This window comes from Haliaeetus leucocephalus, unplaced genomic scaffold (assembly GCF_000737465.1).
Source record: "Haliaeetus leucocephalus isolate CR32 unplaced genomic scaffold, Haliaeetus_leucocephalus-4.0 Scaffold1014, whole genome shotgun sequence".
NCBI lineage: Eukaryota > Metazoa > Chordata > Aves > Accipitriformes > Accipitridae > Haliaeetus > Haliaeetus leucocephalus.
In genome coordinates, this window is record NW_010973450.1 from 695,095 (window position 1) to 710,409 (window position 15,315).

General features: G+C 42.1%; 3 protein-coding genes across 3 annotated transcripts in view; 1 reads left to right on the plus strand and 2 right to left on the minus strand.

The window, feature by feature from the left end:
* Positions 1 to 15,315, plus strand: part of MED12L (mediator complex subunit 12-like) — a 139,160-nt gene that overhangs the window by 78,915 nt on the left and 44,930 nt on the right. Inside the window, exons 12-13 of the mRNA XM_010584903.1 lie at positions 13,986 to 14,133; positions 14,721 to 14,839. Coding sequence (XP_010583205.1) covers positions 13,986 to 14,133; positions 14,721 to 14,839 — 267 coding nt within the window. The remainder of the gene's footprint in view (positions 1 to 13,985; positions 14,134 to 14,720; positions 14,840 to 15,315) is intronic.
* P2RY13 (purinergic receptor P2Y, G-protein coupled, 13) lies at positions 5,978 to 7,638 on the minus strand. The gene is made up of 2 exons (XM_010584985.1): positions 7,553 to 7,638; positions 5,978 to 7,022 (listed from the first exon to the last, which is right to left on the minus strand). Exon 2 carries the CDS (start codon positions 7,007 to 7,009, stop codon positions 5,978 to 5,980), a length of 1,032 nt encoding a protein of 343 aa, XP_010583287.1. The 5' UTR covers positions 7,010 to 7,022; positions 7,553 to 7,638.
* On the minus strand, positions 10,398 to 11,417 carry P2RY12 (purinergic receptor P2Y, G-protein coupled, 12). Its single transcript, XM_010584900.1, has one exon. It carries the CDS (start codon positions 11,415 to 11,417, stop codon positions 10,398 to 10,400), a length of 1,020 nt encoding a protein of 339 aa, XP_010583202.1.

Below are 15,315 nucleotides of genomic sequence, written 5' to 3' on the forward strand. Positions count from 1 at the left end.
ACCACTGTGGTCTCCTCTCCAGTTGTCACTGATAAAACAACCATTGTCTGAAGGGTCTATTCTTTGGCTTTGTTGCAACTTAGACTTCTCGGTGCTTGTGTTAGAGCTCTGTGAGTTTAAGCTCTGACAGGGTGACGACTTCTTGGTCTTTTCCCACAGGTATTACCAGCAGTGATTTTCTGTCTGGGATGTGTGGACAGCCCAAAATCTCAGTGTCAGATGTCCTTAGAGGAGCAGAGACCTCACAGCTTGGGCACTGAACAAAGCGTTCACGCTGCGTTGGTCTTGCTTCCAGTGTTTCTGTGCACAGACTGCCTGATAGCATGCCCCTCAGCTGGGGGGGGTGATAAGTTCCAGTCTCTGTTCAGAGGAACAGCAGACCCCTGGGACCAGCAACTTGGGAACCTGGAAGTCTGAGTACCGTGGCTGAGGGCTGGGAGCAGATTTGCAGATAGATCATAAACAGCAGTTTTAACAACTTAAATCTGAAAGTTACGCGTTTGACTTTTGTTTTGCACAAGACCACGCACTCCCAAGCTGGGTGCTGTACTGTGTCCTTTGCGAGGGGCCTGGTTCCAACCCTGGAGTGGTGCTGGCAGATGTGTCTGCTCCTCTGGTCTCAGTCCTGCAGGCTTCAGTCAAGACATGGCATGACAGTGCATTATGGTTTGATTCCTGCTGTTCTTCAGGCACTTCTAATGCTGGTATTGTCTTAGGCTGGGGTCTAAGAAAGAGTGCTGCAGGACGTGTCATGGGGAAGAAGGGAAGAAATTAGAAGTGAAAACTGAAATGTTTAAAAAATATAATTTAATTTCTTACAGAGACCCAAGCGTTTAATAGTTGGTACTCTGTGAATGGAGTTAACAGTGGTCAAAAAAATGTGTTAACAGTGGTTAAAAAATAAATAGATTCATAAAAGCTACATGAGAAAGTTTGGTTTGGGTTTTTTTTGCTTATTTTTTGAATGTGGTGCAATGGCACGTTAACTTTTCTTTAAAATCTCTGTAATTTGGTGTATTGGTAAAACTTAATGGGTTAGAAACCACTGTCATAGCATCCCCTAGCAGACTTTTAATTCAGACGTGTTGTCTGGCTGTTCTCAGGCTGGAGCAAGTCAGGACTAGCTGGCACATGAAAAGGAAATGCTATGGAGCTTGTCGTAAAAACAGCGCAAAAGAAATGTGAAGCTCTGATGTAAAGAAAAGCTGAAAGCTAACCTGTAACTTTACTATTGTTCACATTATTTAAAGGTTGGATGTCCCTTTTTGTATTCTGGTGATTAGAGAGCAATTCTCAGATTTCATAAGAGCCTGAACAACTTTATTACAACAATTATTGTGTTGCTTCATTCTAAAACTGCTTTACTATCATATTTAGCAATATGAACTACAGGGTTATTTTAAAAGCAGATTAGCCACCTGGATAATATATGAGACTGGATTTTTCTTTTTTTCAAACATAGAAAGTGGTAGCAGGATCAGAGCTTGCAACACTGGGAGGATTCCTCCAGCGTTATACCTTCAGATGTAGAAGATGGAGGTGCTTTTGTTAGTGGAAAAGTCTTCGAAGAGTTTGACACTTCCCCTTTCCTTAGGTGATTTACTTCAGTCGCTGTTTTGATGGCTGTCACTTAGTTAAGAACTGACTTTTTAAAAACTCATTTCTTTTTTTCCTCTATCCTTGAGTTACTCACATTATGTTGATAGGTAATCTGAAGTTACACACCTTGGCTGGCTGATCCTGTCTATAGACTTAGGTCTATTCTAGTGCCTTTAGTTTTCCCATGCGACCTCCTGGCTCTGTGCGTTTGTGTATTGTCGTATGGGTAAAATCTTGGTTGCTTGACATGGCTTCCCAGTTCTTGTTCATGATGCAAATTGTTGTTTTGCATTTCTAATTAATTGAAGTACTGCTTTATATTATGAAAGTTTTCTCAGTACTCAGAGTTGTAGGAGCCGTGATGGAAGGATGTGTATTGCTGTGCCAGAGAGTCGGGGTACGTATGAAGTGCAGAATTTGCCTTTAGGCATTCAGGAATTAACTTGCTGTCCCTCTGAGGAGAGGCAGTCCAACACAAAATCTGGAAGGCCAGATGGTGTGTGTATTAGGCAAAGGTATAATATATTTCCTTTTTCTGAAGCACAAGTAAGATAAAAAATACAAAGAAATATATGTAAACCTTTGTGTACCGAAATAAGATTGATTTCCTACAAAATTTGACTGCCTAGTAGTGCTCTATAGTTCCCCTTTGGGAACCCAGCAACCTGTAAAAATGTTTAGAATAAGTGTCAATAGTTTTTGTGTGAATCCTCAGCCATAGGAGCCTGGAATAAGGTTCATTTGTCTGAACAAGTTTAAGGCCTGGTGCCAGTTTTCCAGTTTCTAGGTTGTCTGTTGCTTCTAGTCTGGAGTGTAGACAAGCCAAGCAAATGAACATTTGGATGCAGAAAGGAAAAGCCCTGCTGCTGCCTCATGGTGGTGATTGACTGGAGTAAGCACATGTAAGGTGGAAATGTTACATGCGTTTACTCTGTCTTGTACAACTGCTGAATCTAGGAAAGGTTTCTCTCAGCAGCTCCTGAGTGTCAGTACCAGCCTTTTCAAGTTAAGTTGGGAGAAAAATGAGATTTGGAAAAATGGTGACTGTTGTATTTAATACGCTGATAAACTTTACTGAATTACATGAATTCCTTGACTGCACTAAAGAAATCTGGAGAGCCCAGAAGAGCAGCTTGCTATGGCATACTGCTGGTCCTCTCTACCTGTGGTCTAGGCTGATGGCTTCCTCATCTCTGACACAAGTCTGTTCTCTAAACCTGTCTCCATTTTGGCTAGGTGTAAAATACAAAATATTACTTTGGTTATTTTTCTGAGTCTTAAAAAGCAGAGACTTAAACTCTGAGGCATTTTAACTGTTATGATTCTTACTTCCACCTGGAGGCAGGGATCTAAAAACTTGCAAAAAAAAAGTACAAAATCCCAAATGTTAGAATTTAGGGGACTTTTCAGAGTGGATCAACCAGATGTCCCATCCGTGCAGTCACCTTGCATTTCTCTGCTACGGAGTTTGGCAACTCTGGCTCCCTTTTACCTACCTAAGAAGCAGCAGCTGAAAAACAAATGATTAAGACTCCTCTGAAACCTTTGGCACACCCCTTATTTAAGGAGCAACTCAGCCCGTTTTGTGGTTACACCCACCCTTACATGCAGGCTCCTCTTAGTACTTAACTGTGTGTACTGCCAGTATGTGTGTGCACAGTGTTAAATGAGCCTTGTAGTACCAGCAGTAGAAATGAGAAAATAAAACCCCCAAACTTCCACGGTGGAATAAATTTTCTGTTCTTCAGCATTTTTGCAGTTTATCACTGCCATATTGCTCATTTTATGTTACTGTCTTTCTCTGTAATAACCACAAAAATGGGCCAGAGTTCCACTTTTAAATCCAGAGCTGAATGTAAGTCTGTGCTGAGAGTCCTGGGGACCTCCATGTTAGTTATGCTGGTGTGATTCATTTGTAAGAGGGAGGATTGAGCTGCAAAGTTTCATGCTGATTTCTTCCCTAATATACCCAAAGTTCAGGAACACACATTTCCATGGGCACCTGCCTGGTGGAAGATCACAGCTGATTTACAAACCGTCTTTTCCTAATGTTAGCTCTAGTCACTACATTAATTGCTGTGCTATGTCAACAGGCTTAGAGAAACATTTTCAGACTCGTACAATTCTTTAAGCAGTTGCTAAAGTGGTGACTATTTTAGCAGCTAAGAATTTAATATATTTACTCCTACTAAAGTAGCTAAATTAATCCTGTTAAACAGTATATGTGTGTGGGGAGAGAGGAATTAATTCCTGAACAGCATTTAATCCTGAGGGGAAGACACGGTTTGAGATAATGTTGATTTATAGGGAAGTTTGGAACCAACTGGTAGCTGATTGGGGATTAGTTCAGTTTCCAGTTGTAAAAGGGTGTTACACTTATGGAAAGTATGTAACATGCCTAGTGGAGAAGATATAGTGAGTAGAAATTGCTAAATAAGACATACATCTACCTGTGTGGCAAAGGCTGGGGAATCCCAAAGGCAGATGTAATTAATGCACAGTAATCTAAAAACAGCTTTGAAAAAAATGAGGCTGTGGGGAGAAACCTGCGTGATTGTATTAGGCTGCTGTAAATATTTAATTTCTAAAAATAGCAATCAAGTGGCGATCAAAGCGTCTGGCATGTGTGAGAAGGCATAAAGCTAGCAGGAGAGCTTGAGAAGAGGTGAAGTTTGTTACTAAGGGACGTGACTGTTTTCTCAGTGAGGTGCTGGGGACTCTCACGCTTCAGCTCCGCAGTGTCACAAAGCAGCAGGAGATGAGTGTCCCGGTACGGAGCAGGGGGGGTGGTGGGAGTTTACAACAGGTAGTAGGGCTGCTGGGAGAGCGCAAGTTGTGGTGCTTTGCCTGAGGTCCCTTCTGCAATGCTGCGTCACCTGAGCAGCGTGTGATGCAGAGGTGGTCCTCTGGGGTGGCAGGTATATCAGGGGACAAGTAGCAGTTGGAACGTGTTGTTTGAGAAGCAAGGAAGCATTGCTGAAGGCTAAGGTGAGCTTAACAGTTTTTTTAACATAATTTGTGGAGTTGGAGTCAATAAATGGTTGGTATCTTATTTGTGTCTTAAAATAGTGAAATAATTTCCAGGATTTTGGAGTAGAAAGCAGTTTCTCTTTAGGCATAGTTCGTTTGGACTTTCCCTGTGGAATAGCTAAGGGAGAGCTCTGCGAGTGGTGCAGTGAGCCAGGTGGAGAGGGATTTTCTGGATGGGGAGGGTTAGGTGGTGTTGCTTGCTGCCTTCTCTTTGCCTGTCATTGAGACTGGGAAGGGTGAATGTGCCACCGACCACATTCCCAAGGGGCAGTGTCCCAAGGGGGACATTTCTGGGTGTTCCCCTCTGGCGTGTGGTAGGGTAGGGGTGAATGCTGTGCGGCTCTGGGGTACCCTTTGCAGGCGAAGCAGTCCTGGGTTGTCTGCTGGTCTGGACAAGGAGTGTTGGGACTCTGGAGTGTTGCTGACTGCGTCCTCCACCAAAGTCCCTGCTGGGAGTGGAGAGGAAGGATGGTGAAACGGTGTAGGCGGTTGGAAAGTAATTACATGTGTGAGAGAGGTGGGTAGGGACGGGGAGGGACCGTGTCCTTCTTCCCTCTGTCAAGTACGGTTCATCCTCTTCCCTGCCCTGCGATGTGCCAGCTGAGCTGACACCCAGTGTAAGAATTACTGACATACAAAGTCAACAGCTCTGGGTTTTAATCCCAAATAAAGCTAAATTGTCCTTAGAAACAGCCATAGTCAGTAAGCTGCTTAAGTTTTAACAAGTAAGATTTTTTTGTTTAAAGCAGGTAGAATTACTCTCTACATTGTCTTAGGTTATATGAAGGTACTTTAATTCATAGGTTATTGGTTGTCTGTATTCTGTGAGGTGGACATGATTTAGTGACCAAATTAGGAAAACCTCTGTTCTTGTTCGCTTTGCAGAGCCAGCAGAGCAAGACAAGACTACAAACTGATCATTGTTAGTTTTATGCATCATTGATGCTGTTTTTCCTATTGGGACCGATGTGGTTATGGCTGTGAAGTCGCATGAGTGGCTCTGAGGTAATACAGATCTCTGTGTTGTGAGTGCAGCAGTACTGTGGCTTGGACAGGCACAGCCAAGGCATGGCTGGGCTTCCACAGCTTTGGTTAGTGATGGTGGTATCAATGAGAGAGCACAGCTCAGGGGAAAGATAGGTGTTAGATCAGGGCTGGCAGTTGAGTGACAGCTTTTTGCCTATTAAGGCTAAGCAGTGAGCATAAATAAGGAAATCCATTGTGCTGTTTTTATTAAGTATTAATATTGCAGTACAACCACACTTTCATTTTTTACAGCAGAAGTAAAACAAATTATTTCTAACTTCTCTATGAATATGCAGAGACTGTAGAGCGTGAAGCTGCAGAATCAAGATTCAGTAGCAGTCATCCGTGTGTCCAGTTCGGTTTTTGGGTTTGTATGAACTGTTTTCTGAAATGTCTTTACTCTCCTGCATAACACCTTTTCTACAAATGGTTTGCACAAGAACATGTATATCAGGGGGTCCATGCAGACGTTTGTGGCAGCCAGCCACAGAGTGCTTTCTTTCGCAACAAAGAGCTGGTTCTGCATACGGCAGTCCATTCGGGTAGTCGTTTGACTCAGAGTATAGGGAACCCTGCTAAAATGAAAGGGGGCAAAGCATAAGAAAAACACGGTAAAAATGATGAATACTTTCCCCTTGATCCTTTGTTTGCTTTTTTTGTCCTTCTTCTGTGTTTTTATATAAGACTCATATACCTTTTTGGCAATAATTATATAAAATAGAAACATGAGGATGAGAACAGTCCAGAAGATGAACTGACAGGTATAATTGACAGCTTCGTGCCATTTGAGTCCAAAGTAATTCTTCAACGAGGCACACTTCTTCACGGATTGGGGTGTTGCTTTCTTGTTCGATAAGATCATGTTAGGCAGAGACAGAACAAAGAAGAAGAGCCAGACTAGACCCGCAAGGATCTTTGCTGCAGTCAGATTTTGTACCCAGAACTTCCCAAAAGGTCTTACAATCTTGAGAAATCTGTCAAAAGCAATGAGACCGAGTAGCACTATGCTAATATACATGGTGTCATAAAATACCACGGCTGAGAAGCGACAGACAAAGGCTTTGAGTTGCCATGGTCCTAGGCCAGAGTCCGTCAGGATTTTCAGAGGAAGCATCAGGGTCATTATGAAGTCAGAAACTAAGATGTTTTTCAGGTAGACAATGAAAGTTGACGTGCTTGGAATATGGAAGAAAGCCCAAAAAGCCAGGCTGTTCAGTACAAGTCCCAGAAGGAAGACGAGTGTATACAGTACTGGGAAGACCAGCTGGGTGACTGTGGTGTCTCGGTGGCACGGTGCAGAGGAGGGTACTCCACTGGAGTTACTGACAGTACTCTTGTTTGCAAAATCTCCCATTGTTTGAAATAGACTTGGGTGAAAAGAAGAGAGAACACATGTAACATTCTGTATTTAAAATTACTTGTTCCTTACAGCAACTGGCAGGTTTACACAAATAAACCCAAAACAAGAAGGTGCATTAACTAGACTGACCGATTTCTCTTCTAGTTCATAGAAAATATAAATCTTTGCTGAAGTTCAAGTTGTTTACAAACTAATGTCTAATGAAAAGTTAAACTGGTATATATTCATTATGGAGGCCTAAGATAATATAATAGCAAGGTATAACAGCAGATTGCGTAGAGCACCTTTTGTCTTTACATGGAAATGTATTTTAACATTGAATAGAAATTTTACAGTTATGGCCCAAAAGCAAGGTGCTTCTGGGGAAACAACTTTGGTATTTCTTACCAAGCATACACCATTTTTCCTTTCTCAGCATAGATTTAAATAACATTACCAAGGTAAGAGGCACACTGCTGGTTATCAGCCTCTGACATCTGAAAGCCAGATGACTGAGTGCCCCATCACACCACGTGAACGCTCCCATTGTGGAAGTACCTGAGCAAACCTGGCAGCAGCTGTTTCAGAGAGGAGTCTTGGCTATTTCTGGTTCATCCGCTGTTCCTCTGCCGACAGAAGCCGTGAGCAAAGTACTAAGAATACGGAAATGTGTAGAAAGATGAGACTTTTTCTGTTGGTGTGTTGTGTTGTTTCCTTCCTCATTTTCACATATTGCCTGAGTTAATCATGTTTGCTGTTGCTTTTCTCTCTCCCTTTTGCTCTCTGTCAGAAAGTATGTTACCTCCTCTTATACTAATAAAGAAAAAAAATAACTATGTCCATCAAGACAGGCACATTTTCTGGCTTTTTGTTTGTCTGGGGCAGACCTGATGGCACCTACACTGTGCCATTATGATTTGGCTCCTTTAGAGACATAGGATGAGCAAACACAGAGTGTTACCTGACAGTTTTCCAGGATAATCCTAAAACATAGCTCTGAGGTCTTGTTTGTGTGTGTGAATTCCCCTGTTCTGGACAGCACTAGTCATTGTCAAATGCATGAGCAGAAAGTGTGCTCAGAGCCACCCTTACAATAGGTTACTTGGCCACAAAATCATGTGCACTGACATATTCAGAAACTGTACCCTCCCTCTGTAGCCTCTTAATATTGACACATGAACCTGAGCTTGACTTTTGATCTCCAGAATGGGATTTCTGGTTTATTTTGGCATCAGTGTAGCCAGGTGATACAGGTGCTGGTTACAGCAACTTTCTGGTTCTGGCAGAAGCTGCTGCTGCTGCATGGTATACTTTGTATTTATTATGTGTTTATTATGTATAATGTTGGAATCTAGTGCATTCCTCTGCAAACAGAACTTCCTATGTAAGTTTGAGTCATGTGATTTATCTTGTATTTTCCTGTCAACTGATGTGACTTAGGGTTCTGGCTCCTTGCTTGCTGCCGTGTGGGAAATGACTCGCGTTCAAGCCATCCTTTTGTGGGCAGGCATGGATTGCTTTTTGAGGTTCTCAGGCTGCAGCTGTATTGACAGTAAGTTCGTGCATTAGTATCTACATTTTGGTTAATGTAGGTGTGCATGCTGATGTCAGTGTTAAATGGCTGGCAGAGAGCAAAAAGCCTTGAGGATGACTGGGATGAAGGTCACCCTCACCATTGTCATCAGTGTGACATGTCGCTAGCTGCCTGACCTGACTTCTGTTCATTCATCAAGGACTATATAAAGCTGAGACGGTCCATTGCAATACCCTGGGACTGATGTCCAAGGCAGCATCTTCCACGTTTTCTTCCAAACTGACCTCTTGACACTGTTCCCAACTGTAAGAGGCAGGTGCAAAGTGCCTCCGTATATCCCGTCAGTGACTGCTACATGGTACACAGATAGCTGTAGTATCTGTTGTGTGAACAGCTCATCTGATCAGGAAAAGCAGCTGCCAAATAACTGCCGCTCTCTGCCCATGTGTAGGTACAAAAAGTGTGGGGAGTGAGCGTTGGGTGGAAATGGGGCATCTCGCATGATCAGTCCTGGGCCCCATGAGGTCAGTTGTGGAGAGCGTGCTCTGGAGTGACCAGCAGCGCTGGTTCCGGGAAAATAAAGGCACCCTGTTTTCTGCGGTGTAACCCAGTTACTGATTGTAATCAGTGTTGGTGCATATACCAGCATAAGCAGTGCACAAAACATTTTGTAAAATATTTAATTAATTCAGGCAGGTTATGACAGATGCATAAACTCTAAGGCTGAGTGTTAAAGTAAGTGAACCATCTTTTAAGTTTTGAGGAAATTGGATATCAGTTGTAAAAATGCCCAGTGCCCTGCCAGGCACAGATAAGTACCGGAGAAGGGTAAACAGGCAATGGCTTTTGGCAGGACTGAGCTCTTGCATGATGGTGAAACATATTTCTGAATTGGAGCTGTTTTGCAGTGATGAACCATAATTTATTACAATAGCCTAGGATCTTTGTCACGTGTGATTGTTATGATACCTGAACATGTCATGAACCTGAAAATTCTTCCCTGTTTCTTTTCAGCTTTTCCAAATGAAAAAGGGAAAGTGGTTAAATTTTTTGTATAGTGCAAAAAAGCTGCCCTTAATAATCAATGAAGATTTTACTATGAGTCTTTCTTTCCCTAAGATCTAAGTATTCTGTAAATTTATCCTTTGTATATTTTCTAATATAATATATTTTTCCCTATAAAAGTGTACATTTTTGTTTATTCATGTAGTAAGGTGAAGTATTTGAAGATTTAACTCACATCAAGATAAGCCTGATTATGAAATAATTTCCTCTGACATATAACTGTTAATTTATTGGTCAATGGATTAAGGATTGCAAGCATATAATGAGATAAGCAAAATGTTATTCCGTTACCAAAAATCTGCACAGATAAATAGCTTATCTACGTATTTCCTATATTTCTGTTTGTCTGCCAGTTGTGTACAAGGTGACAACTCCTTGTATTTAAAAATCACATTTACTGTGGATTTTATTTGCATTTCCCAGATCTTGTGTTGTCATGAGCTTTACTCTGGCCCAAGTTAAGCTATTTCTGCAAAATCTTTGCAGTTCATAATCTCATCTGTAGCCTTTCATGACTTTGTTTTAGTTTTTTCCTTACAGCTCCAACTGTAAGTTCAGACTTCTTCCTAGCAATTCTGACAAGCATGGAGGTTGTGATCAGGTGGTGCTCTTGTTTTATTCAGGCTTTCTAGTTTCACCATTTTTGCAACCAGTGATGTTGGTTCCCAGGTGCTTGTGCTTCATCTGTAGGACAATTTCTAAAGAAGTTGGTGAAATTCTAGATATTCTTCCGCAGGATTTTGTGCTCTTTCCGCCCACCAATAAATGTGTGTGGCCAAGAAGGACTATGGGTAGTTCTTAGCTCTAGACCGGTGTCTCATCTGTGTCATCTCCTTCGTTCTGCTCCTTCATCTGTGCTCTGAGTTCTGACAATGCTGTGTGCTTGCACAACATGTCTAGCAAGGACTTTCTAAATGATTTGCAAAGGAAAAAGTATATGAATGGATCTAGGCAAGCATTTAGCGATGTTAGCCACAGCGTGCTCTCTTTCAAGTAAAACAAGGTGTTCTGAGCAGAGCATTCAAAAACATCTCTTGTTTGGCTCAATGTGTAGGGGATTCTAGTAAAGTGGAAAGGCACAAAACAAATAAAAAACACTGCGATAATGATGAAAACCTTCAGATTTACAGTCTTTTTGGATGCCTTTCCTCTGGATCTTGTCTTTTTATAGGATTTGTACAGCTCTTTACTTATGAGTATGTAGCATACGACTATGACTGCTAAATTAACCCAGAAGATAAGTTGACAAATGTAATTTACAATTTCATGCCAGACTAAGCCAAACTCAGATTTCAAGAGAGCGCACTTTTTTACGTTCTTAGGCGTTTTCTTCTTGTTCGTTAGAATCATGTTGGGTAATGAAAGAGCAAACATTGATATCCAAATTGCTGTAGACAGAATCTTGGCACCTAGAAGTTTCCTTGGTGTTGATGTTCTGAAAGGCGAAGTAGCTTTCTGATAGCGATCGATAGTTATTAGACCAAGAAACAAAATGCTAATGTACATGGTGAAGTAAAATACAACCTGGGTGACCTGGCACACAAATCCTCTCAGTTCCCATGATACCAACTTTGCATCACTGAGGATTTTAAATGGAAAAGTCAAGATCATGAGGAAGTCAGAAATGACGGTGTTCTTGAGGAAGATGATGAAATTGGATTTGCTGGATATTTTAAAAAAGACCCACATTGCCAGGCCGTTCATGGTGATACCCACCAGGAACAGAATTGTATAAAGCAAAGGAAAAATGGCTTGGCTGAGTTTGTTATCGCTGGTGCAGTTGGTGTTGTTTCTGGAGTAGCCGAGGTTGGTTGTGGCTTTCATTTGCACTTTGTCTTTTTCCCGCTCCCTGTAAAAACAAAAAAGAAGAAAATGAATTTGTGAGTTATATCTGTGGTAAGACTTCAACCTTTTTGGTCTGCTTTTAATTTTTGTTGGGAGCATACCTTTGGGGATTTTGGCTGCTGTAAGTTGTGTTTTACTTTACTGAGGATGTCAGGTTTCTACAGGGGAAGAGTGCTAGATGTAGCCACGTTTGTAAGGTGGCTTGGCTTGGTCTTCTGTGACTGAAACACCGAGGCGACCTTCCATCCTAACCTCCCGAGCTTCCCACGCAGCTTCCCCGAGACCCGCACTGCAGGGGCGGGCAAGGGGCTGGCACGGCGGTGGGCCCCCCTGCCAGCTCTCGCCGGGTGCAGCGCGGGGACGGGGGGCCCTGACGTTGGATCTCCCGGCCCCCGCGGCCCTGCCGCCGAACTTGCAGCCGAGGTGGGCCGCGGGCCCTGGCCTGGCTGGGCTCGGCCCGGCAGCAGAGAGGAGCTGGTGAGGGTCTGCCCGGGGCGGAAAGGCCGTCGTGCCGCAGGCGGGCCGGCGAGGCTGCGGTTTCGCTTGTCTGAGGCGCGTCTGCCCAAGCTGCCTCTCTCCTCCAAGGGGAAGAAAGAGAGAGGAGAACCTGCTCTTCAGCCCTACGTATTAGCACTTGGACAGCCAACGGTGTCCGTTACTGCAGCAGTTACACATTTGCCCACAAAGTCTGAAGGTATTTGTAGCTTTATTTATGTAGGTATTCATGTATACCTTTGCTTCTAGTTTGACGGTTTATCCTGTCGTTTTCCTAAATCACTTGCTTTACCGGTGCTGTGTTGCAAATAAATTTAAAACTTCGCTGACTTGAGCCAACACGCAGGAGCTGCAGCATCCCGTGCTCTGCAGTGAGCACCTGTGGAGTCACTGCTGAGACCCCTGCGCAGCACTGCACCCCTCCGAGCCCGCTCTAACCACGAAACCAAAAGCATGTTGGCCAGCCAGTCATCCACAAATTCCGAGCGACGGGCATCTGTGTAACTGGTAACAGGGGCTGAGCTGATAACTGTTGCTCTCAGTCCGAAAACTTTGATCAGATCAGGTCTGATCAGAACTGGTTGCCTGGGAAAGCCAGGCAGGGATGTTGAATCAGTCAGTGTTGCATTTCAAAAGGAGTAACTTTCAGGTGTGTAGTGATGCAATTGTAAAAATTGCTATATTTCTGTATGATCTCTGCCTTTGTAAAATAAGGCACTCGGGAGTTGATGCTTTGTCAGCCAATGCCCAAACATCCCTGACGTCTTCCTTACAGAGCTGCAAAGGTTTATTTCTATCTTACCGGTAAGACAGAAATAAATTGGCTTATGCTTTGAAGCATGTAACAGATTCACCTGCCAAGCCTAATCCTAATGAAATAAGAATTCCCTAAGCATGCAAAATCAGACACCTTGCCCCCCACCCCAAAATCAAAGAGATTACCGTAGAGTGCTGTTGAGAAGCAATGAAACGCTTGGGTATATCCTGTGATGGGAAGCTAGTGGTGCTGACAGAGGGTTGTTGGCAGTTCCTCTAGTTCTTCACCATGTGAGCAGGCAGGAGTGTTCATGTGTAAATCCCACAGAGCAAGGAGAGGCTGGAGGAATGGCTGAGCATCCCAGTTCTGAGACTTAGACCTTCCTCTGGCTTTGAACTGCTTTTTTAGCCAGAGACAGCTGCAAATTCCAGGTGACGTTCTCAGTGCTTCTGCTTTTGTTTCCTCTAGATGAGAGAGACAAATAGAATTTTAAAAATAATTAGAGGTTTACTTCCTGCTTTTGACCTACTAACAGAGTCACTATTTTTGAAAGAGAGCATGTATTTTGTAAGACTGTGCAACTTGTCTGAGCACAGAGTTGCACCCCATCTACCTTTTTGCCTTGTGATTCTTCAGTACTATTTTTGTACACAGCCTTATTTTTTAAAAACTTTTAAAGTAGTTGAAAGTAGTAGGGATTGTTTAGTTTGGAGAAGGTAAGTATATTACTGAACAAAATATTTATACTTTATATGACTGCAGAGCAGTGCTCCAAGTTTTTAACTTATATACAGTGCATCAACATTACACAATACATTTTATTAAAAGACTAAATATAACCAGTTACAATTTAAATAAACTATACATATTTCAATTTCTTTGGGACGTGCAAAATAGAATTTTAGGAGTTGGCGTGCATCTTTTTTTCAATGGACTTGTACATAATAAGAGAAAAGTTGCACAGTTTCTAGACATTTGTCTTCTACTTACTAATCTGCTACTGAATATCAATCCAGGGGACAGTTAGGAGGTTATCTGTATGCGTCCCCTGACTCTGTCCTTATAGATACATACAGAATTCTTAATATCAGATGACAATTTTTCCCTCTGTATTTTTACCCTACTCTTTGGTGATTTCATTTGGCACTGTTTCCTCCACACTGATAACCACAGGAGATGTTTTTTGTGACAAAGAGTTAGTTATTGTTTATTGCAGTCTGGGCTACTCAGGTTGGGTTTCTGCAGGTGATGACAGAAAAAAGAAAAGAGTCTTCACTTGTATCTGATCTTTTCAGGATGAATCTTCCAGTCATGAGTGTAACCAGCGTATGATTCTCCTTTATGGTGTTGGTAAGGAGCGCGATGAAGCAAGGCATCAGCTGAAGAAGATTACCAAAGACATCCTCAAAATTCTGAATAAGAAGAGTACTACTGAAATGGGTGGTAAATGCTTTAATGCTGCTGTATGGTAGCCTGTAGTAAAGATCACGGGAGCTGTTAGGTGCTCAGCAAGTTGTCTGGAGCCATGCGTGTTGATCATGTAATTTGGCTTTCATCCCCTTTGCAGTCACTGGGTGAAGTACTGACCAGAGTCAGCACAAAGTGCAATCTGTTGGCCTGCCTTACAGCTGCACCAGGATGGCAAAGGGCCACTGTGGTTAGAAATCCCTATTTTCCATTATAACAACTTGGCTGTAAACACTTGCATTTGGCTAAAGCCTGGAATATGAGATATTGGCCAGTGAGCGATACATATTCCTTACCCCTCCTAGTAAAACTGCATGACTGTTTTTCAGTTTTTCTTGGCTGTCACCTTTTTGCATGGAATAACCTCGAAGTAGCTTTGATATTGTTACGTGCTGTGGCGTATATTTTTCCCAAGTATAATGGAAAACTGAGGCAAGTAGGGCTTTATGTAGTCATGAGTAAAGCTTATTAAAATTTTTATTGTCTTTTAAATCCATAATAATGCAAAACTACTAGGGCTCCATTAAATGTAAAATGACCAAAATAATTTTTTATCTGTTAAGTTGGGGATGAAGGGCAAAAAGCCAGGAAGACCAAACAAGAAGCATTTCCAACCCTAGAGACCGTGTTCACAAAACTACAGCAACTGTCCTATTTTGATCAACATCAGGTGACATCTCAGGTACTTCCCTTGTATAAAATCATAGCCTTTTATGTTCTACTGTAGAGATATCAAATAGGAAGCAAATCTAGGTTTTTAGAAGTGTTTTGTATATACCAAGAATTTTCAGTGCACTGCTTCTTCAAAAGCAAGTGAAAAAATGTTGCCTTGGTATTATAAAATACCTGCTTCTGTAGATATTTGGGTGTTTGGTTTGGTATGTTTGGGGGATTTTGCTTGTTTGTTATGCAAGAAGCTTTCTGTATTATTATAGATGTCCTGATTTTTTAATGAAAAATTTGAAATAAATTTTACATAAATTTCCATTAACAGCATTGTTTAGAGCTCGTTGGTAAATTAGATACTTATTAAACAATCTCTTGCATATGTGTAAGATGTTACTTCATCTGTGTTCATGAAGGACAGTGAACTCTTCTGTGTTTTTGTGCAACAAACTGAGTATGTTTCTTTGAAAAGCCGGTGGATAATACAGTTTG